At 47.0% G+C, this 23,299-nt stretch overlaps 1 protein-coding gene across 2 annotated transcripts in view; it reads left to right on the top strand.

Annotated features, from left to right (window-relative positions):
- The window catches only part of ELMO2 (engulfment and cell motility 2), a 40,510-nt gene that overhangs the window by 8,977 nt on the left and 8,234 nt on the right, over positions 1–23,299 (top strand). Inside the window, exons 2-12 of one of the 2 annotated variants that reach the window (XM_077873443.1) lie at positions 3,682–3,809; positions 4,111–4,151; positions 4,604–4,676; positions 5,033–5,083; positions 8,739–8,920; positions 10,492–10,591; positions 11,962–12,113; positions 15,116–15,194; positions 16,384–16,419; positions 18,335–18,385; positions 22,857–22,979. In XM_077873443.1, coding sequence (XP_077729569.1) covers positions 3,732–3,809; positions 4,111–4,151; positions 4,604–4,676; positions 5,033–5,083; positions 8,739–8,920; positions 10,492–10,591; positions 11,962–12,113; positions 15,116–15,194; positions 16,384–16,419; positions 18,335–18,385; positions 22,857–22,979 — 966 coding nt within the window. In that variant the 5' untranslated portion in view covers positions 3,682–3,731. The remainder of the gene's footprint in view (positions 1–3,681; positions 3,810–4,110; positions 4,152–4,603; positions 4,677–5,032; positions 5,084–8,738; positions 8,921–10,491; positions 10,592–11,961; positions 12,114–15,115; positions 15,195–16,383; positions 16,420–18,334; positions 18,386–22,856; positions 22,980–23,299) is intronic. The other variant, XM_077873444.1, reaches the window with a different exon arrangement.

The following is a 23,299-nucleotide window of genomic DNA, read 5'->3' as shown; positions in this document are numbered from 1 at the left end:
GACTATCATAAATAAAATAAATAAATAAATAAATAAATAAATAAATAAATAAATAAAATCTTAAAAGAAATTAGTGATCAACTATAAAGAGGTTGTCTACCCATACTATTATATACAACATGATTACTATAAAGTCGCTTATATAACTGATCTATTTTAAACACACCAAACTTATCTAAGAGGGTCTCACTCTTCATTAATTGAGCTGGTGTTCATTAAGGACCTGCTCACTGTCATTATCATATACCTGTTACGCAGCTGTCTGTGCAGACCCCCATATCAGAGTTCCTCCAAAGCTTGGGGTCAAACTTAGTCATAGGCCTTTTCATTGCAGTGAACAGAAAAGCAGGCTAGTTCCATATAAAGGAGGTTTTTTTTGGGCAGGATCCGGGGGAATTTCAGGCACCCCAAGTGTAGGAGTTGGAGCCATGGAATCTGGGAAGTCATCAGGCTTTTCCATCTCTTTTTGGGACTTTGTGGTTTCTGGTTTCTGGCCTCCACTTATCTACACATTTCTGGATTCTTCCTGCAGTATAGCTTCCTCTGAAAGGCTCTTGGTTTTTGCTTCTTGGTATTTTTGGCTTGCTGGTGGCTTTACCTTGCCATGGTACCTGCTCCGAATTGAACTATGAGCTTTTTTTTTTTTTTAATTTTTATTTATTTATGATAGTCACAGAGAGAGAGAGAGAGGGGCAGAGACATAGGCAGAGGGAGAAGCAGGCTCCATGCACCGGAGCCTGATGTGGGATTCGATCCCGGGTCTCCAGGATCGCGCCCTGGGCCAAAGGCAGGCGCCAAACCGCTGCGCCACCCAGGGATCCCGAACTATGAGCTTTCTGCTCCAGGGCCCCTAGTCATCCAATTTCCTCAGCCTGTGTCTTTAAATTTAATAGAAAGAATTGGATTTGTCCTGCTTAGATTGAGTGTTCACTTGGGTCTCACCAGCTGGGGCATGGTTCGAGAGAGTGTCATTCAACATAAATGGACAGCCTGCCCTGTGTGAGAAAGGGCAGAGTCGCTGAGAATAGGGGCTCATAGTATCTCTTGGATCGTCCTGGCGGTTGCAAATCTCCATGCTGTAAAATGGATATGAATTTTTGAAACCGCCAAGAATCACTCAGGGCAAAGTTTAATAAAGAAAAGAGACAGTCAACCCAGGAAATGCCAAGTGGGGTCAGAGTAAAGTGGAACTGCCAAATAATGAGCTTTTGCTTCATTGTCTCCAAAGACAGTATCCAGAGTTCTAACAAATACGATTGTTTCTTAGTAGCACCATCAAAATAAAGGTGTAGTTTCTTTGGATGTGGATTTTGAAGTGGGTATACTCTTCATTTGGATTTGTAAATTCTGCTTTAGAATCATGGCCTTTTAAACTTAGGAGGCACTCTACACGTGCTTTAGTTCAATATTCATATCCCACAGTAGAAATTTGGGTGAAAGGGACACATCCACTTCGCCCAGACCCCTGGGATTGGGACTGTGACTGGGTCCTGAGTCCATCAGGTCCAAATCCAGCTACTTCTTCAGCAGGCCAGTCTTCCCAGCCCAGGGCTCTTTCTCTTGCACCTGTAGCACCTACTTATCTTAAAGAAGAACTAAATAACAAATGGTCCTAGAAGCCATCCTATGCAGCTCCATGTATATAAAGTGCAAAAACAGAACATTTATGTATGGTGAGAGAAGTCAGGCAGAAGTTGCCTCTTAGAGGGCTGCAAGGTGGGGGATTGACTGGAAGGAGGTAGAAGGAGATTTTCTAGGGTGATAGAAATGTTCAAAGTCTTGTTTTGGGTGGTGGTTGCAGAGAGATGTATTTCTATTTTATATATTTATACACACATATATATGTGTTCTGTGTGTTTTGTATGTAAATTCTATCAGTTTTAAAAAGTGATCTCACAACTGTACAGTCATACCTCCTAATTATGGCACATTTACCAGTAAGGTTAAGGATGCCTGCCTTAGGAGAGTCATGGTCCCACCCCTGCTTTGCTGTGTCACCTTTCAACCAGGAGATAATCTAAATGGGAACAGTTTCTTTCCATAGGTTCGTTGTGTGTCTAGGCACATGAACATCACATGTGGGACATTCTGCTTGGAGCCGCAGAGGTTGTGGAAGCTTTAGGGGCCATCAGGCCAGCTGCCCCCCACTCCACTACTTCCTTAGGCTTGATTTAGTTCCAATGAACAGAAATTCAGGCTGGCTCAGGGGAGAAGGGAAGAGCATGGGCCAAAGTCAGCCCCAAGTTCTGTCCCCTTACCTACCCATGAGCTGGTTGAACTGGGGCACTTTAACCGACGTCTGAGCTCTAGCTGTGTCATTTCGGAGGTAATAATCTGATTCCGCCTACTTCAGGAGGCTGCTGGGAGGGCTCAGCAGAATCAGTGAAAGCACTTAGAAAACCATCTGTGCGTTGTCATGTGCTGGAAATGCTGGTATTGTTGACACCTGACTTCCGGAGCACCCCACCCTGATCCGGAAATGGTTATGAAAGCTCCCCTCTTACTGAGACTCGTGAGTGTGTAGGGAGAGGAACTTTTACCCCTTTCACCAGAGGGGTTTATGCTCACAAGGCTGCGAGAACTGACATCTGTGTTTGGGCCTAAAAGTTGATAGCATACACGAATAACAGCTTAGCAACAGCTATGCTGCATGTTCCGGGAGAGCTAGGCGGTCTCCATTAGCGAAGCATGAATTGCGGGTGAGTGGCCAAGCCTGGCAGATGTAGGAGAAAGGTCTTTTTCATTAAGAGAGAGGCCTCTCCTGAACCTGTAGGCAAGGAATGTAAATATACATGGAAATAATCCATCAGTGGAGTGACTTGCCTTCATCAGACCTTGGAGAGAGGATGCTTTAGCTGCTGCTTGGAATATCACTAAGCTAGCGGAGTTGCCTAGGATACTGGTCACATGGGCCCATCTTCCAGACCTGTTCAAAATGATTTATTTTCCTTTATTTGGGAGACAAACGGGGAGAGGGTCAGAGGTACTTCCGAAGCTTCGTCCTCCTATAGAGGGGCCTTTGTGTGAGGCTGTCCTCACCTCCCTACGCTTGAGCTCCAGCAGCCCTTGCCCTTGGCAATAGGGACTAAAATAGCATTTCCTGTCCCAGTTCTCTTCCCCATTTTCTGAACTCTGCGTCATCCCACACAGAGGAGGCTCCACATTGTGTCCTTTGAGGGGGAAGGAGTGGCAGCAGTAACTAGGGAGGAGGCGAGAGAGCATGTGGCCGGGCCCTGCTGACACTAGGATCTTCCTAGGATGGCTGCAGAACACAAGTGGGCTGGCTCCGTCAGCTAACCACCCAACCAAGAAAAGGCTCTGGCTATTCTTATCTGCCTCAGAGCATATGCTTCTCCCTCCCAAGGTCCCAAGACAGGAATTTGCAGTAAATTCATTCTTCTGCGGCCCAGTCCTCCTGACCCTTAGACCGAAGTGTCATGCCGGCAGATCTTGCTACTGGCAGATCTGCAGTTGATGGATAGGTCTGTCCCATTTCTACTTGTCGATTTAATCTCCAGAGACAAAAAGCCCAAGGAGAGGGTATGGTGTGATGTAGAAAAATTCCAACCAAGTAGTTCCATATGTTACTTTGGACACTGTCTTCTGATTCTCAAAAATATCTAACGAGTGAAAAATGAAGGCAAACTCTCTCTTTTCTTCTTTCTGATTCTTTTGCTCTAGGCGGCTGTGTCTGTTTGTGTTTCTTGGAGAAGTAGGTCCCACTGGGAACAATGCCACCACCATCAGACATTGTCAAAGTAGCCATTGAGTGGCCAGGTGCTAATGCTCAGCTCCTTGAAATCGACCAGGTAAGCTCCTGCAATGAGAAGCAGAAGCAGGATCTGGGAAGTATGTGGCAGGGTTGTCTTCAGGGGTGGGGACCTTTAGCATGAGGAGGAAGAGCTAGCTACAGGATTATCAAGGCCTGTCCCTCCCCGTGGCAGAAGGTCAGTCCCCTGACTTGGGAGAGGCTTCCTCTTCAACAGAAGCTTCTGGGAGGCAGTTCATGTACAGGTCCTGGACTGATCCTGCTTGGCAACCCCTCCTCAAAACCTGGGTGTGAGTTGCATGTGGTTGTAGATGAAGGATCTCTCTCTCTCTGTCTTTCAGAAACGGCCTCTGGCATCCATCATCAAGGAAGTTTGTGATGGGTGAGTAGAAGCAGCCCTCATTCTGCACAATGGTAGGCTAACAACTAACGGGACGTTGTCAGACCTTGAAAGAAATCTCCAGTTAGCTGGATCCTGGGAGATCATTGTCTTACAAAGGAAGTATAGCTGAGGAGGACATCCCTAAGACCTTGTAGAAATCTCCACCCCCCACCCCCACCCCCAGTAAGCCGAGGAATGCCCTGCCTGAGGCCCTGATGGGGTGTTAGGCCCATGCTGAATTGTGTGGACCACCTTTTGCGGTACCAGTCGATACACAAAGCTGAGCCGGTGGTTTTGTCAGCATCTCAGGCTGAAGCTTTGGGTTTCCCCCATCCTCCAAAAAGGCCGCCCAATCCCTTAGGCAACTCTGCTGGAAATTATTAATACATCTGCAGCTTCTAGCCAGGCCCGGCAGAAGAGTCAGATGTCTGCATGGTGTGTTTCTTACATAGGTGGTCGTTGCCGAACCCAGAGTATTATACCCTCCGTTACGCAGATGGCCCCCAGCTCTACATCACGGAGCAGGTCAGTGCGGGAGGGGCAGAGTCAGATCCAAGGGAGGAGGTGGTGCTGCCTGCCTTGCTGACTTGCAAGCAGCTTCTGTTTACTGAGGAAGAGCTGCCTCCCAGGCAGATGGGGGCGCAACAGCCCTGCCTCTAGTGGCTGGAAAGCCATGTCTTCTCCTTCTGAGGGCTCGGGGTGCCTGAGGGCTTGGGGGTGCGTGGAAGTGTTCTGAGAAGTTCTTGGGCAAGAAGCACACAGGAGTCCTGACTGAAGAGGCTCAGTTATAATTACTGTAAAAGACAGCAAGCTCTTGTTGATTCAGCTGGCTTACACAATTTTAATATTTTATCTTATTCTTTTTCTTCTTTGTTATCTAGACGCGCAGTGATATTAAGAATGGGACCATCTTACAGCTGGCTATCTCCCCGGTAGGTATTTGGCTCTCCTTTGGAGTACATTTGTTTAACACAAAAATGAGCACCCACCATGGGCCAGACTCTTCTAGAAACCAAGACTACAGAGCTTAAAAAGTCAATCTTTGAGGGCACTCAGTCGGTGGAGCATCTGACTCTTTTTTTTTTTTTTGCATCTGACTCTTGATCTCAAAGTTGTGAGTTCAAGCCCCACATTGGGTGTAGAGATTACTTTAAAAACAAAAATCATTCTTTGCTCTCACAACATTGTTAGAAGTAAACACACAAAGGCCTCTCTCAAGCATCCTGACAGTTGCTTAGGGAGCTGTAGGGACTCAGAAAAGGGACTGCCTGGCTCAGCCTGAGGATTCCCAGAAAACCTTCCCAGAGAAGGGGACACTTAGCACAGATGTTGAGGGATAAGTGAGAATTCGCTGGGAAAGAAGAAAAGAAAGTATCCCCAGCAGAGACATGTGCTTTGTTTCTGGGAGGCTGGAGTACTAGATGGCAGAGGGCTTATAGCAACCAGGGGAAGGGTCCCAGACGGCCTGCTCGTGGGTTTGGACTTTATTCAGAAGGGAATATGGGGACATTGAAAGATTTTAAGCAGGAAGGTACATTATGTTTAGATGTATATTTTAGGAAGATCCCTGTAGTGACAGTGTGGTAGATGGGCTAAAAAAAGAAGGTTGGTGGTAGGAGGAATCTTTAAGAAGCTAATGAGGATGTTAACAGCCCATGAAGGCAAGTGCAGTGGAGACGAGCGGACGGGCGTGAGAGCTATTCAGAGGTAAATCTGGGGATATGGTGATAGCCTGGATATGGAAGGAAAGGAGAGAATCTGAGGTGACTCCCTGATTCCTTCCTCAGTGGTCCTTAAAGGTAACAAAGGAAGCAACCAGAAGGGCAGAGAGAAAACCAAGAGGGGGGTGTGGCGTAGGCCCAGAGGGCTGGGAGTGTGAGGATGGAGGAAGTGTGGTCTGCCCGAGAGCTGAGACCTAGTAAACTGAGAACAGAAAAGCTGTTTGTTGATCCGGAAAGTCCATAGTCCCTGGCGACTTCTGTGAGGACAGTTTTGGTGGGGTGATAAGTGGCAGCCAGACTATAGTGGTGGCAGCGTGAGGTCCCCGACTTTACCGCACTATCAGGAAGCTTGGTTGTCAAAGGAAGTAGACAGCAGAAGACAGGAACTCAGGGATGTGAAGCCAAAAAGATAATACTTTTTAGAAAGAGGTAAAACGTTCAAGGGTTTCAAAAATCAAAAAGTTTGCAAAGATGTAGTAAAAGGTCTCCCTCCCACTCCCGTCCCTCATCTACCCAGTTCCCCACCTCCTCTGACCCTTCATAGTTGCTAACTTCTGGTGCAATTTTTTGTATCTTTGAAAATAAGTTAAGATGGAAGAGAGGAAGGTTGATGGTGCAGGAAGGGGGATAATTAATGAAACAGGACCTCCCTGGGTCAGGACAGGAGGAACCCAAAGCCCAGGTGGAGGGATTTTTGACCATTTGGTCCCAGAGGAGGATGATCGATATGGGGGTCCCTTAGGGGTGGAGGGGCTGCCAGAAAAATTTTTTTTTAAGATTTATTTATTTATTCATGAGAGACACACAGAGAGAGGCAGAGACACAGGCAGAGAGAGAAGTCCTGCAGGGAGCCCGATGCAGGACTTGATCCCCGAACTCCGGGATCACACCCCAAGCCAAAGGCAGACGCTCAACTGCTGAGCCACCCAGGCATCCCAGGCTGCCAGAAAATTAAGGGCATGATGACGCTCGTTTTCCTGGCAAGGCGAGAGACTGGTTCATCTGAGTGGAAGGGCAGTGTGGAGTAGTAACAGCTAACGGTTCCAGAAGGCCAAGCGCTTCGCATATATTGTATCATTTCATCTTGACAGACACCTGAAGAGATGGGTGCTCGATAGCCTCGTTTAGCAGATGGGCAAACTGAGGCTTGAGTTAAATGACTTGCCACTGGTCACACAGACAAAAACATGGCAGAGCTGCCTTTCAAACCCGGGGCTGCCTGACTCCTGGCCAGTATTCCTACCAGCGAGTTCTGCTTTCCCCCTTCTCCGGAACTCTTCTCATCCTAAAGGCTTACGTCCCGCACCTCCACCCCCAGCCCGCATCAGCTCTGCTAGCTTAATATGACAGTCTGGGAGTTGCTTTCATAGCTGTAGCCGTAGCTGTACTGAAGCATTTTACAGACCTCCTGCGCAGAGTAGTTGACTTTCTCAGGAGTACATCTCTCTGGAGCAGGAGGCAGCGGCCCAGAAACACAGTCTCGGGAGGAAAATTAACATTTGGAGTTGGAAGTTTCTAAGTGTGATGCAGACCAGTGCTCTGCAAATTGTTCTATCCTGTGACCTTTTCTCGCAGTGTGCATTTTCTCCACTGTGGGGAGTCTGGAGGATTTCTGTGTTGAGAGCCATGTGCTGCTATAGGGCCATCTTTGTAATAAAAAAAAGAGGAGAGGCAGAGGGGAGCAGAGAGAGGTGAACAGGACTGACTCCTTGGCCAGCAGCAGGAGCTGGGATTCCATCACTTGCTTAGCATAGTAAGAAAAAATAAAGACCACAGGAGCACTTTGCTCTCAAGGCTCTTCTATTCCAGCTGAGAATATTAATTAACACGCAAAAAAATAGAGAATGATGCAGGCAAGTGGATTGCAGGGCACTGGCTATAGAGCTAGGAATTTCCGCAAGAGGAAGGGCCGGCAGACTCTAGGGGAGGGCTTGTGGCTGGAGCTTGTAGAAAGGAAGCAAGCATTCTGCTGGAAAAAGTTCATGTGCTAGGAGAAGGTTGAGTCACCAGTCATCACTTTGAAAAAGCTATTTCAAAAGCTTCCGGCTCCTCGATGTTCTTAAAGGTTCCCTAGGACTGTCAGTTCGAGGAACTATGATATGGGCTTTCAGAGAAAGTTAAAAAAAAAAAAAAAACTTGTCAGGCTTATATTTTCAGATTGAAAGGGACTTTACTTTTTTTTAAAGATTTTATTTATTCATGAGAGACAGAGAGAGGCAGAGATATAGGCAGAGGGAGAAGCAGGCTCCACATGGGGAGCCTGATGCAGGACTTGATCCCAGGATCCTGTGATCTCAGGATCACAACCTGAGCCAAAGGCAGACAGACGCTCAACCATTGAGCCACCCAGGTGTCCCTGAAAAGGACTTTAAAGGTGATCATCAGATTAAATTCTCCATCCAGTGCAAGAATCCCTCGTGAAGCATCTCTGACAGCCAGTTGTCCTGAGTCTCCTTGATTGTTTTTAGTGACTGAGAGGTCGTTATGTCGAGACAACCTGGTCCACTGTCTAATGGCTTAAATTAATAGAAAACTCCCCTCTGTGGAGCCAGTATTGTTTTCTCTATGACTTGCTGGAGGTGGTGGACTATTGTCTCCTGGTCTTTTGTAGTCCTTCACTGGGAAGTTTCTGTAATCCATAGACCAGAGCACTACAGAAAGGATATACATAACTACAGATTGGTCTTGGCACAATGGTAATTCCATGATTGATCCAACAAGCATTTTTTAAGCAACTCCTAGACAGCATGAACAAGTAGTTCTGCCTCGGGCTTGGATGTCCACAGAAAAGCCTTTATGAGCTACTCACAGAGCAGTAACCTGCCACAAGGAGCAGATGGCATACATCTTGTCCCTGGTGTCATAGTCCCGGGCTGCACGCCAGCTGATGGAGAGGACCCAGTCATCCAACATGGAGACCCGGCTGGATGCCATGAAAGAGCTGGCCAAGCTCTCTGCTGATGTGACCTTCGCCACTGAGTTCATCAACATGGATGGCATCGTCGTGCTGACACGGCTTGTGGAGAGTGGAACCAAGCTCTTGTCCCAGTGAGTATTACTGAGCTCTTACTGGGGGAGTTTCAGAAGTCTTCCTTCATTCTGCAGGGGATCCTTTTCTCATATTCACTGAGTCACCTGAATTTATTGAACACCTTCTATATACAGAGCAGTGTGCCCAGTACTGGGGTTTGTAAGAGGAATTCTCTCTTGTGGTCCTGAATCTTGTAGTCTAGTTGGTCTTCACAGATGCCAAGCCATAGTGAAATGAGGGGGTATAGGAAGAGAGAGGGCATGTCGTGACAGATCTGTACATTTATGGAAAATGATTGGCCTGGTGGAAGCTAGTGAGTGGACTGTCCATGTTATTGACCAGAAAAGATCTGTCTATTCTTAATCGTCCCCCTGCTTCCTCCCTGTCCAGTCACCTCCCACTTCTGCACACGCACATGCACGCGCACACACACAGGGCTTCCTCCGTGCTCACCATGGGTTCGCCATCTCCCTTCCACCCATATTCACAGGGAGGAGGTCCCAGGAGTATCGCTCCAGAACTTTGCGATACTCCGCGGACACCTCTGTGGTGCTCCAGTGCTAAGATGAGTGCAGCGGGACACTGTGCTGTGAATGATTAACAGATGTTTAGTTAGCTGTCTAGGCCAGTGGTGGTTTTCTGTCTCTCTCAGCTGGCACAGGGGGAGTCTGAAATCTTCAGTCAATAGACCACCTTTTGAAATTTTCAGCCAAACAAAGCAACTAATCACAGGTGTTTAAGTCTTGGATTTTGCGGCTGCACTGACCTCCTGAAACCTTCAGTGGCCATCAGCCTTCTGCCATCTCTGAGGGGTGCAGGATTAGACTGGCCCTGGTTTCCTCCTCTTTAACCTGGAGATGCTGCTTATATTGGAGTATCGCCATGAGGAGTGTTGTTAACGGGTCCAAATCTGCCTTGCCAGTGGGAATAAGGTTTGTTAAATCTAGAGCACCGTACAGATGTGTAAAGGGTTGTATGTAGAGAGAGAAGGGACACAGGAGAGACGGCGTGGTAATCCCCATCCTCCATCAGCACTGCAGCAGGGCTTTGCATACACTGTCATCTTGCCGCCGCCACAACCCTGTGATGTTAATGCTGTGAGATAAACTCAGTTTGACAGAGGAGGAATTTGAAGTTTGAAAAGATAAAATTTGCATAGTTAGTAAATGGTTGAACAGGAATGGAGCCCGGGTCTGGGGTTTGTACTCTTTGTCCTATACTCTGCTGCCTCTCGGCCTTGAACGTGGGCTGTTATTTCCCTTGGATACGCCTGCCAAGTATTGGGGTTGATAAAAGTCTGATACCTTTTTGGTTTTGGGAAATGGATGAGTGAGTGTGTTTAGATGAGGTGATATGGGGAAGGAGAGCCAGTGCCCAGGTAGCTCTTTTTTTCCCAGAGATGTATACCTGGACAGAATCTGCTGCACACCTGGCGAGGGATGCAAACAGGTGCTTATTCATGGCTGTGCCTACCCACCCCTTGTGGGGCATTTAAGCTCAAAGCCATCTCCATTATGGCTGCCATCACACCTGTGTTCCCGGTTTTGAATCTTTGTATTATTTTGTGTGTGTTCTGCTTATGTCTCAGCTACAGTGAGATGCTGGCATTCACCTTGACTGCCTTCCTAGAGCTCATGGACCATGGCATTGTCTCCTGGGACATGGTTTCAATCACCTTCATTAAGCAGGTGAGGCCTCCAGCATTCCATCTTCCTCTCCTCCCTCTGTGGCCAGTTGTCCTCTCAGTTTATGGAGAGATGCAAGCAAGACAGTCATCCTACTGAGAGTTAACTTTCTATCCCCCAAGGCCTGACTTTTCATCCTCATGCTTGGTCTTCCTGGGATCCTGAAAGAGTTCCTTCACTGTTCTGTCAGGGCCTGCTCTGAGAAGATGGAAACAGGTTTTCAGAATTGACTGTGGCCAAAGCGGGATGGGATGATTAGTGAGACTTGAGATGATCCCAACCAGTCAATCAGTACCAGCCCTGAGTCTTCTGACCTACTTCCCAAGAGCTCCCTTCTCTTTGGCTATACATGTTCATTTTGTTCACCTTTTACCTTAGGTTTACAAGTCTGCCTTCTGTTGACAAAGCAGCCTGCAAAGCAGCTTGTTTGGATGGTCAGATCAAACTTGGTGGGTGGGAGGGGACACTTTTACTTTTGCCCTTCTTTCTTCGACAGGAAGAGGCGGCATCAATGCCAAAAACTGGACTAAACTCAATGAGTAATATATCCACAGATACAGAATCAGAGCTGTCATTGGCTTGGGACACTGGGTACCTCCTTTTTTTTTTTTTTTTTTATTTTATTTTATTTTATTTTATTTTTTATTTATTTATGATAGTCACACACAGAGAGAGAGAGAGAGGCAGAGACACAGGCAGAGGGAGAAGCAGGCTCCATGCACCGGGAGCCCGATGTGGGATTCGATCCCGGGTCTCCAGGATCGCGCCCTGGGCCAAAGGCAGGCGCCAAACCGCTGCGCCACCCAGGGATCCCCCACTGGGTACCTCCTGATGCTGGAAATATTCAGACAAAAGTGAAATGACCATGTGTCGGGGACATTATAATGGGGGTTGAGAATAATGGGAAATTACTAGATCACAAGACTTTGAGGTTTTCCTGTCAAGCCTCTGCTGTCCTGTGTGCATGCAGGGACAGAACATGTGACAGGAGAAGGGTATGTCGAGATAAAAGGAGACCCCAGGAAAAAAAAAAAAAGGAGATCCCAGTTTCAGTAAGATCCTCTGCTTTCTACACTCAGCTTTTTCATGCCTGAACCTTTATTTTGAAAACAAAGGATTAAACCTTTAGATTTTGAGGAAACACAGTTGACTGGATGCTGTCGTTTGAAATTGAGTTGTCCATGCCTTGGGAAACCCTGGCACACTGGCCAGGGTGGCTCTACACTAGGTACCAGTGACTTTATGGGGATAGCTGCCCCCATGTAGGCAGCGCACCTGGAGGAACCCTTCATGAGCTGATAATCAGAAACCCAAGTCGCCCAGTGCTCTCAGGCCCTGGGCTTCCTGACTGATCTGACCTTCGCTGGCTGTAGATTGCAGGGTATGTGAGCCAGCCCATGGTGGACGTGTCAATCCTTCAGAGGTCCCTGGCTATCCTGGAGAGCATGGTCTTGAACAGCCAGAGCCTGTACCAGAAGATCGCCGAGGAAATCACCGTGGGACAGCTCATCTCTCACCTCCAGGTGTGAGTAAGACACCCTGCCCCAGCCTCCCTTCTCGCCTCTTATTTCAGCCTCCCTTCTCGCCTCTTATTTCCAGTACATCTCCTTTGCTTGTGTTCCATGCCACCGGTCTGCTTGCTCACTCATTCATCACTACTTCCACACTAGTGCCAGGACGCTCCCATGACCTGGACCCAATCGTGTCATGCTCTCGCTAAAATCCTCATGGCACTCCTTGTCCCTCAGGATGAAGCAGAGTTCTCCCAGCCTTCCTGCACTACCATGCACCACATACAATTAGATGCTCTCTCCTCTACGGGCCAAATAGTCTCTGTTTGTACCTGTAATAATTATATAAAATTCTCTATTTTTATTACTCATCTCCCATTTAAAATTTTGAACTCTCTGGGAGGAGCGACCAATCATTTTTGGGTCCCCTGCCTTGATTTAACTAGAAATCAATTAGTATTTGTTGTATGAACGTTTAGCAGACAAACGGTATGCTGTGGGGGGTAGCAAGAAATATTGTATAGGGTATGAGTTCAGGCTATCCATTCAGATCACAGCTCTCTTGCATGCTAACCACGTCTCTGCCTTTAGCAAGTTACCTGGTCTCTCTGGTCTTGGTTTCCTCATCTCTAGACTGGGGTTAATCCTCTCCACCACTCAGACTTGTGAGGATCAAAGGAGATAACAGATCTTGCATCATGGCCAGTACAGGATATGTATACAATTCAAGAGTTCTTTGCTTTTGTTTGTTTTCTAAGAAGCTGAACACAGGGGCACCTGGGTAGCTCAGTCCATTAAGCATCTGACTCTTGATCTCTGCTCAGGTCTTGATCTTAGGGTTGTGAGCTCAAGCCTGGCATTGAGCTCTATGTAGGACCTATTTAAAAAAAAAAAAAAAAAAAAAAAAAACACACACACACAAAAAAACACAAAGAACCAACTAAGAAGCTTATCACATCTTAAAACATTTTATCAGACAGGAAAACCAGAAAACAGATGAACCCTTTGGAGCACTGTTCCCCTCCTCTCCATTTTCTTCACTTCACTTTAACCCTTCTATACAATTTAAGGGGGCTGGACCCCCAAAGCAACATGGTAATACTGTTGATTCCTTTCTGACTCTTGCTCCCTTTTAGCATTTCGGACATGGACAGGTGCCAACAGAATGCCCTGTCAGTTCCCAGGGAAGCCACAGCTCCCAGCTTTGCTTGTTTATAGCAGCCTTGTCTTCACTCAACTCTGCTCCCAACCCATACCTCCCCCTCGCACAACTAATCCAAGTAAAAAGAAAGCACAATTTGCAGCTCTGATTTCTCCTTGTCACTTCTAAGGAATTCTTCAGTCTCTGTTTTCATACCCCAAAGCTAAAAAGATTGTTTGAAGTGAAGGGAACATTATAAACTCCAGATGGAGAGTTCTGATTTTCCTGACGGCAGACTTATCCCTCTGTTTCTTTGTTTCTGAATCAGGAATGACCCAGTTGCGTCCCCAAGGATGATATGAAAAGCATGGCTTTTCTCAGGGGTCGGTCTGTGAATATTTTCAACCTGTTGCTGTTACTAGAAATTCTGGCCTCTTCTATTTGGGCTGGGACACTTAGTGCCTTCCATGAGACCCCCCCCCCCCAGGACACCTCTCACCTGACCAGGACGTCAACTGGCCCATCTAAAAAGAAAGCCACCGTGTGTACCCCCAGTGTGGCAGGTAGAAGCATCTTGCCCAGTGCCAGGGTTATAAGATTCCAGAGAATGGTTGTAGTTAATTTGTTTTAAAATGAAATAAGTTTATAGTTGAAGACTTTGAAAGTATAGAAAAGCAAAGAGTAAACCCTTTGCCCATTTCCCTACCTCCAGACACAACCACTGTTCACATTAAATTGACTGCTCTGCTAGTTGTTTTTTCTCTGCATGTTTTTATTTATTTATTTATTTATTTATTTATTTATTTATTTATTTCTCTGCATGTTTTTAACAGAACTGAGAGTTTACTATACATACTCTGTGTACCTTGTTTTTTTTTTTTTTTTTTAAATTTTTATTTATTTATGATAGTCACAGAGAGAGAGAGAGAGAGAGAGAGAGGCAGAGACACAGGCAGAGGGAGAGAGAAGCAGGCTCCATGCACCGGGAGCCCGACGTGGGATTTGATCCCGGGTCTCCAGGATCGTGCCCTGGGCCAAAGGCAGGCACTAAATCGCTGCACCACCCAGGGATCCCTTGTTTTGTTTTTAATGGAATATTAAACCATGTATAATGGCTTGAACCTTTCCCATGTATAAGATTCTTCTTGGGGCACCTGGGTGGCTCACTTGTTCAAGCATGTGCTCAGGTAATGATCCCAGGGTCTTGGGATCAAGCCTTACATTGGGCTCTCTGCTCAGTGGGGAGCATATTTGTCCCTCTCTCTCTCCCTCTGCCCCTCCCTCTACTTGTGCTTTCTCTCTCTCTCTCTCTCTCAAATGAATAAATAAAATATTTTTCAAAAAAATAACGATTCTTCTAAAAGGGTAGCTCTAAATCTTTTACATCCCATATGCCTTTGAAAATCCAGTAACAGTTCTAGACTCTCACCTCCTTGGAGAAAATAACACATAGTCAACCAACTGCACAGAATAATTTCTGCACCATTTCTAGGGTTTACAGACACTCTACACCATCTCTGAATCCAGGAAGAAGAACCTCTACTCTGTATGTGATTTTTAATGATGATTTAGGACTTTAATGTATATAAACAGAGTTGTGACTATGGACATTTGGATTGTTTACCATTCTTTCTTTCTTTGTTTTTTTAACAGTACTTGAATGAAATGCTTTGCCAATACATCTTACCCAGCTCTCTGATTACTGTCTTTGGATAAATTGCTATTGGTGGAGTTGCCCACTTTTCAGGCTTTGGAGACTTCACCCTGGATCATTAGTTGATTACCATCTTCGAGCAACTGTTGTAAACCCCCCTAAGTGTACTCTTGCTGGTCAGTCCTCTAATCTCCCTCTGCCTTCTTTCTCCACTGGCACAGCTCCAACCAGGAGATTCAGACCTACGCCATTGCACTGATTAACGCGCTTTTCCTGAAGGCTCCCGAGGACAAGCGACAGGTCTGTGGCTGCCTTTTCAAGCTTTTCATCTGGGCTCTTCCAGGAGAAGAATTGTCTCCCACCCACCCTCCCCTCTGTTGTGCAGACAGCAGACATACAGCCATTGCCTCAAGAGTCCTTCCTCTCGTCCCTCTGTGTCAAGGGCCCTCAGAGTGACCTTACTAAGGAAGACTTGGGGAAGATCTAGAAGGGGGAATCAGTGGGTCTTAGGACCAAGTGGGGGCCTGCAAAAACTTTTTCCTCCAAATGGCTTGAGAGTAAATATTTCTTGCTCTGTGGGCTTATGGTCTGTGTGGCAGTTGTTTAAGCTTGTCATTACGGCCAAAATAGCCTCAGACAATAGGTAAACAAGCAGGGGTGGCTGCTTTCCAAAAAGACCTTGTATATGCAACTAGATGACGAGCCCAATTGGGTCTTAGCAGCTGACCCAGGCTAGAGGATCGAGAAGGGAGAAGGAGGCCCTCTAGGCATCACTGTTGAGTCCAAGGAAACCAGCACAAATGAGATCTTGACTTAAGGAAGCAAGTGTGTGGGGACTTGGCATGAAGTTTCATGGATAAAGACCCTCTGGCCCAGATTCTAAGCTGCTTTCTTCCCCTGTCCATTAGCTGTGTGACACGATACAGACAGCTCTGCTTCTCCGAAGCCCGATTCCCTCACCTGTACCATGGGAGCAGCAACATATGCCCAGTGTGCTTCACAGGGATGTCACAAGGGAAAATAAGAACTCTGTTTTACAAATGAGGAAATCAGGAATCAGCCGGGCGGAAGAATGACCACTGACCTGAGCCCAGGGCCCACAGGCTAAGTGCTTTTCCTTGCTGGGCAGGTGCTTGAACCTCTCGGGTCTCTGTTTCTCTTTCTATAAATGAAAGGGCCAGAGGAAATGATCTCTAAGGGCCCGTCCACCTATGACAATCTGGATATCTCTGTTAAAAGCCCAAGAAAGACTTTTAAGTTCTCTGTCAATGCCATGGGCTCTGTAAGTTGGAATTCATGTGGGATCATGAACCAAGCTCTTGGTGGGTTCCAGGGGGAGGACCAGCAGCATCTATGGTTCTGTCTGTCCTTGTCTTTCTTGGATGGCTTTGTTCTGTTAATCTCTCCCTTCCCAGTCCTGTTTTGAACATCAGCTGAAAGCTCATTCTTCCATCTGCTTCTCTCTGTGCTTTTTGCTTTCTGCCGGCAGGACAAGCACCTTAACCCTCTAGACCTGCCTGTCACTGTAAGTAGCACCGCCGTGTGGAAAGGGCCCCAGCTCTCTTCCAGGTGGGGAGGTCAGAGCTGGGCGATAATCTCATGCTCTGATCTAGGTGTTCATGGAACTCCAAGACCCAGGGAAAGGTTGTATGCTGTAAACATCAGAGTGCTCAGAGAAGTGCTGGAGACCAGCATCTCCAGCTAGGACTTCTAGGATTAAGGGGATGCCTGCCCTAGGGAATCTGCCCAGTCTTTCCTTTGTAACCTGCCTTTAGGTAAGTTTGTGGTTCAGCCAGGGGAGATCAGATTCAGAAGTAGCCTGAGACTTTCATCTCGGTAATAGGACGGATGCATCTTCTCCCAGCTTGGTACGGCAAAGAGTAAAAATAAATCCATGTTGCTTCGGATGCGTACTACACCATAGGAATTTGAAAAAGTTTAAATGGTTGTCAGAAGGGAATTTGCATGCTTGTTTCTTGGTTCGAAGGAGCTTTAGAGGTTGGCTTTATGAGGCTATGAAGAGGGTAAATGCTTTCCCCCAGCACCCAGAGAAGCTTTTGGTCTAAGGCCATTATATTCTAGCAGTAGACGAATGTCAGTTACCCAATACAACCCACTTTGTGAGTTGTCCACAGCAAGATTTAATCTCAAGCCGACTTCCTATAGCTACCAAAGGAGTTTCTAGGCCACCTTCCTCCTCTGCCAGCCAGTGTGTGCTCAGGGGTGCAAAGTAAAACTTAATGTTCCCAGTAGCGTCAGCCACTTGGAATATGGCTAGAAATGCAGAAGTGAGAGGGAAGGGCCTTTTAGCTCTGAGAAAAATGAGAGTGCTCACAGATACTGCTCCACAGGAGAGGTGTGACAGCTCCCTCAGGCCCATTGATTTAGAATTATCCATAAAATTAAATTAAGGCAGCAGTTTAGAAAGTGAAGTCATACTAATTAACGTGGTAAGAAGCAATGGCCGAGATTGGAAGGAAGAGACAGAAGAATTATGAAAAGCTGTCAGAAAGATTAAAAGCACAGTAACCTTGGGACCATTCTGTTTAGGGAAAAATAACCTCACATTTCAGAGCTCCTCGGGGCTGCAGAGTGTCATAGCACACCGCTCTTCTGCTGAAGCCGAGTCCTTGGCAGTGATGAAGTTATAATCATTGTAGTCCCTTCAAAAATAAATGTCTATAGTATATTTTTAGAGAATATGCGTAAGGCCGGTCAAAATAAGGTCCTGAAAGGACCCTTGAAGCTGCGCTCCCTGGAAGACTCATTTATGTAGGATACTTTATTTCCTGAGTGTGCTAAATAAATAGTGTTACTGTCAGAATCTGAACAAAATATAATAAAAAAGATGGCCCTATTATGAGAAATTACCCAAAAGCACCAACATTCTATTCTCCAAACCAGAATCAGAAGTGAATCAAGGACTACTTACTGTTTCAAAAGAGCATCTGCGCCCCTGACTCTGCCAGCTGTTGTGGCGCCGGGGGTGGGGGAAGGGGGCCAAAGCCCTCGCCTTGGGTTGGAGGAGTGCCTTCCAGCCTTGGTGGTGGGTGTCTACCTGGAACAGTACATGGGAACCGTCATGCTGCTCTGTGCTCCGTATACATTGTCCATTGCCCAGCATCCTTGTGACACAAGTGTCTCGTCCTGAAGCAGTCTTTGTTGCTCTTTGGAAATGATGTGGTGATTGTGCCATTGGGGAGGGTCACCCTGTTTGAGTTGATTTGCACTCCCAGAAAAAAGCATGAGGGAATTTTTCTGAGTATACAATAGGTTTGGTGGTCTTTGGATTTTTTTTTCTCCATTTGCCCACTTTCCATTTGAAAGGAGAAAACATTTAAGAGAAAAAGCCCCAGAGCCCTGATATCACTTTTCGCTTGACAGCTGTCACAGCTGGATGCCTACCACCTTGCCTTACATTTGCTTGTTTTTCTCAACAGGATATGGCCAATGCATTTGCACAGAAGCACCTTCGGTCCATAATCCTGAATGTAAGTCCCCAGAACAAAGCTGTATTTTGTCACTAGTGAGAGCAATTATTACTGTTACTGTAGTCGTATTATTATTATTGAAATTACTGTTGAGTGGGGAGGGCACTCAAAGGAACCTACCGATAGGTGCTAATAAACCCTTGGTAAGCTGGAAAGCTTTTTCTTGTAGTCCTCTGTAAGCAGAGCTGTCTCCAGGAGGCTGGCCCACCAGAAATTGCAGTCTCTGAGGAGGTACTAAGGCCAGCGAGCTGTACTGTTTGTTGCCCTGCAACTCCCAACATTTTTTATCCAGAAGGAATGTGTTAAAACAGGCACAGAAGAGGAAAGTAATTCATTCAGCTAACACCAGTCAGACCTGAGTGGGACACTAGTGGAGGGCTGACTAAGACAGTGCGTTTGCTCTTGAAGATCTAGTCCAGTGGGATGGGGCCAGATCTCTGTGTGGTCAGTGGTTCCATAGAGCTTCACAGTCTGGGGGATTTCTGGAGGAGGAGCATGACCTGCCTTGAAGGAGGTGTCAAGAAGCCTCTAGAGGAATGAGGGCAAGTGAGGCTGAAGCTCCCTCTGCAGACCTAGGAGTATGCAGTGGGGTGGAGGGTGAGGCAGGGAGCCAGTGCGTGCCTGGCTGGAGGCTGGAGAGCAGCAAAGAGCAGATCAAGTAAGTCCTTAGTCTTTTTCCCAAGTGCAGTAGGGGGGGGTTTAATCAGGATGGTGACATAACCAGATTGGCATTTAGAAACCTCACACTAACAGGTGTGCGTGTTTCCTGGGTGTGTATGAGGGAGGAAAGTAGATGGGAGCTGGTGAGGAGGGAGGCATCTGGAAAGGGCTGACTCCCTGTCCCCACACAGGGATGTGGGTGGGAAAGAGCCGGCTTTGGGTGGGAAAAGCTGAAGAGAGCCGAGGATCTGGGGGGAAAAGGGGGCCGTTTTATCAGTTGTCAAAACCAAGGGAAAAACCAGGAGACCACAGTGAAAGGAATAAAATGAGAAATGAGAAGTCAGGGCAGCCCCCGTGGCTCAGCGGTTTAGCGCCACCTTCAGTCCAGGGTGTGATCCTGGAGACCTGGAACGAGTCCCACGTCGGGCTCCCTGCATGGAGCCTGCTTCTCCCTCTGCCTGTGTCTCTGCTTCTCTCTCTCTCTCTCTCTCTCTCTGTCTCTCATGAATAAATTTAAAAAAAAAAAGATGTCTCAAAAAAAGAAAAGAAAAGAAATGAGAAGTCAGATGTGAAAAGCTTGATAATTCTGAGCATGAACTTCAGTCACCAGCCTCCTCCACTCTGCCATTAACCAATCTTTGATCTTGAGCAATTCACTTAACTTTGATTTGCTTTGATTTGCTCATCTGGATGGGAGGCCTGAAGGAGCTTATATATATACGGCGCTTAGCAGAGTGCCTGGCCCTGGGTAAGCACCCCGCTCACATCAGCAGTTACTTTACTGTGAACAGGATACAAAAGTGATAGAATTCAAGAAGGGCACTCTGAGCACTGGCAGAGTCAAGCTATGGGCTACTCTGAATACACAGAGCCCCCACTTCACCTTGTAGAGCCAGCTCCTGCCTGCTGGCCGTATCCCTAGTCAGAGCCCCACTGCCAGTCAGACTCTCCAGCCTGCTGCCTCCGAGGGATACAGAGCACACAGGCCCCATGCATGCTAGTCCACATACCTGAGCAGCTGTCTTAGGTGCCACCCTCTGCATGTATGGGAGGGAAGGTACCCTTCTGAGGGAAATTGAATGCATTTTTGAGGCTTATTATTTACCTCAATGGGATTAGTTCAGCTCATTTCTGGACAAACCTTGGAACAAGTGAAGATTCTACTAGAAAAGACAATTCAAGGTCAGGACTCAGCACTGAAATGGTTAATGCATGCTCACTGAAGTCCCAGGAGTTCAGGGAGTCAAGCCCAAGAGTGTAGCCCTTGAATTGCTCGGCAGTCAAACAGGACTTGAGGTAAAAGGTCTGAAACCATGACTCCTCAGACTGGAGCTGTACTCCTGGAAGCCATTACTGGCAGAGTGATTACCTTCCTACTATCATGTTTCTAAGTTTGAGAAAAGTCGATTAAAGTGAACGAAAACCATATCACATTAACTTTAACCTCTTCTCAAAGTGGTTTTCAAAATTATGGAGAGAAGAAAGGAGGAAGGAAGACAAGAGAGCTGGGTTGGGTAGGGTAGGGTAGGGTAGGGTAGGAAAAAATCAGGAGCAGCAGAGGGAGGGGACACAGAGAAAGGAAGGGGCTTAGAGGGAGGCCAAATGAGGTAAGGAGGGGGCCTAGGAGACCCTGCACAGAGGCTGGGGGTGGGGTGGCTTGCTCAGGTTGGGGGAGGAGGAACTGAGGACTCCCCTTGGGATGCGAATGAGCCCCTACACTGAGCCAAGAGCAGGGAGCTAGAAAGAGCTGCAAACATTCTGCAGACATTCCACCACTTGGAGGAGGTGAGGGCCTGAGCGCACACACTCTAGTGAGGGGTTAGGAGCAGCACCATCTGTAGAACCTTCTGTAGCATGAAGGTGCTGTCCAGAATGGTGGTCACTACCCATATATGGCTACTAAGCACCTGAAATGTGTGTAGTGTGACAGGGAGCTAAATTTGTCATTTTTTAAAATTTCAGTTAAAATACCCACATGTGGCTTGTGGCTGCCTGCCTTATTGAGCTGTGCAGATCTAGAGAAACGAGGAACACTCTGGAGTCACAGGTCAGGGAGCAGAAGTCTAGTCTAGAGCAGCGCCACCAAGTGGAAATACATTACAAGCCACTTATTTAATTTTAAATGACAATAGTACAACATTAAAAAGGGAATATAGGAAATCAGATTTGATAATATATTTAATTTAACCCACTATATCCCAAATACTATGATTTCAATGTGTGATCAACATAAAAAATTGTTAATGACGTATTTTACATTCTCTTTTTTCACACTAAGGCTCTGAGATCTGGTGTACATTTGACATTTGCAGCACATCTCATTTTGGACTACCCACATTTAAAGTGTGGCTACCAAATCAGACTACACAGGTCCAAAGACCTCAGTCTCAAGCCAGGGCAAACTCTGTAGAGTTATGGAGCTCTAGAGCAGTGCTGTCCAGTAGAACTTTCTATGACAATGGAAATATCTTCTATCTACTGTATCATTGGGTGGTACCCACTGACCACATACACCTATTGAACTTAAAATGTGACTAGTGTGACCACAGACCTGCATTTTTAACTTAAATTAATTCTAACTAACGGAAATACATTCAGCCATATATAGCGAGTGGTTGCCGTATTGGGCAGCACAGCTCCAGAGATATAGCACTAGACTGAGAGGACATGAAGGACACAAAGGCGGTGTGTGTGTAAAACTGGGCAAGAGTCTCATTTGGGTGAGAAGAAAGCAAGAACAACAGGATTCAAGATGGTGGGTAGGACAGGAAAAAGCAAGAAATACAAGGGAGCAAGCCAGGAAGAGCTGCCATTGTGGAAGTGAGAACAGGACAATAGGAAGCGAGAACGTCGCCAGGTGCATTGATCAACCCGAGGGACAGAGGGAGAGAGGTAGCATGCAAGAAAAAAGATGGGGGTGGGGCATGAGGGCAGAGGATAGAGCCTGAAATGGGGTGGGCATCAGAGGTACTGAGTTGAGAGGGTATGGTGGGGTCATGGAAAGAGGGGACAGGATAGAATACAGGACGCAGGGAGGGGAGCATGCATGGAGTGATAGGGGAGAAGGTGACAGAGGAGCCTCGGGAGCTGGCCCAGGAGCATTAGCTGCCTTCCTTTGTGTAGTTATCTCCATGCCATTTCAAAAAAGTAGCCTGTCCTGAAGCCTCTACTTGGTGGGCCATCCACAACATTGTATATTTCGGTTTTTTTTTTTTTTTTAATTTATTTATGATAGTCACACACAGAGAGAGAGAGAGAGAGAGGCAGAGACACAAGCAGAGGGAGAAGCAGGCTCCATGCACTGGGAGCCTGACGTGGGATTCGATCCCGGGTCTCCAGGATCGTGCCCTGCGCCAAAGACAGGTGCCAAACCGCTGCGCCACCCAGGGATCCCAACATTGTATATTTCTAAGGGAAGGCAAAGCAGAGTCCTCCACACACACTGTGTTTCTTGGAGTGAGTATCCACCTGGAGGATGGTCCAGCTGCCAAGCCCTACATCATCATCTTAGCAGGGTAGCTGCCATCTTCCGTGTGGCCAGATACAGCCTCTGCCCCCTGGTTCCACTTCCTCTGCTCAGGGGAGTGCTGAAAAAGGTCTTGTGCCCTTGGGGCCTGCAATGAGTCATCTCAGCCTGAATCAAGTCCTTTCATGCTCCATCCCTTCTAGAACTCGAAGTCTTGAAGTTCCGTGTGTGGGAGGGAAACCCTGTTCCTTGCCCAGCATACTTTCTTTTTCACCAGCATGGATGTGAGTCTTCAGCAGAAGAAAATCAGTTCCGCCCTCTGTCCCCTGCCTTTGCTTTTTCCAGCATGTGATCCGAGGGAACCGCCCAATCAAAACTGAGATGGCCCATCAGCTGTATGTCCTGCAAGTCCTGACCTTTAACCTTCTGGAAGAAAGGATGATGACCAAGATGGACCCCAATGACCAGGTAGGTGTTCAGCAGGACAGAGCATTCCTGGCTTAAATTATATGCCATTTGATGTGATGCATTCCACCGCTAGGCTATGCATTGAACGCCTGCTGTGTTCAGGGGTTGTGCTTGATTATGTTGGCAGATATGGTATGTGTTGCCCTGGGGAACCTGGCTCGGCCTCCCTGCCCTCTGTTCCTGCTGAGTGACTCTTTGGACCAAGCCCACCTCTGTCCTGCTAAGGCAGATGTGATGCCTTCTCAGAGATTGATCAGGGCCAGAGTCCTGCCTCCAAAAGCCCAACCTGCTCTTTCTTTTTCTTGCCTCCCTGGGTTAGC

Source organism: Canis aureus, chromosome 26, assembly GCF_053574225.1.
Source record: "Canis aureus isolate CA01 chromosome 26, VMU_Caureus_v.1.0, whole genome shotgun sequence".
Taxonomy (NCBI): Eukaryota; Metazoa; Chordata; class Mammalia; order Carnivora; family Canidae; genus Canis; species Canis aureus.
Note: the sequence above shows the minus strand (reverse complement) of the source record. Positions and strands in the feature narration are given on the sequence as shown.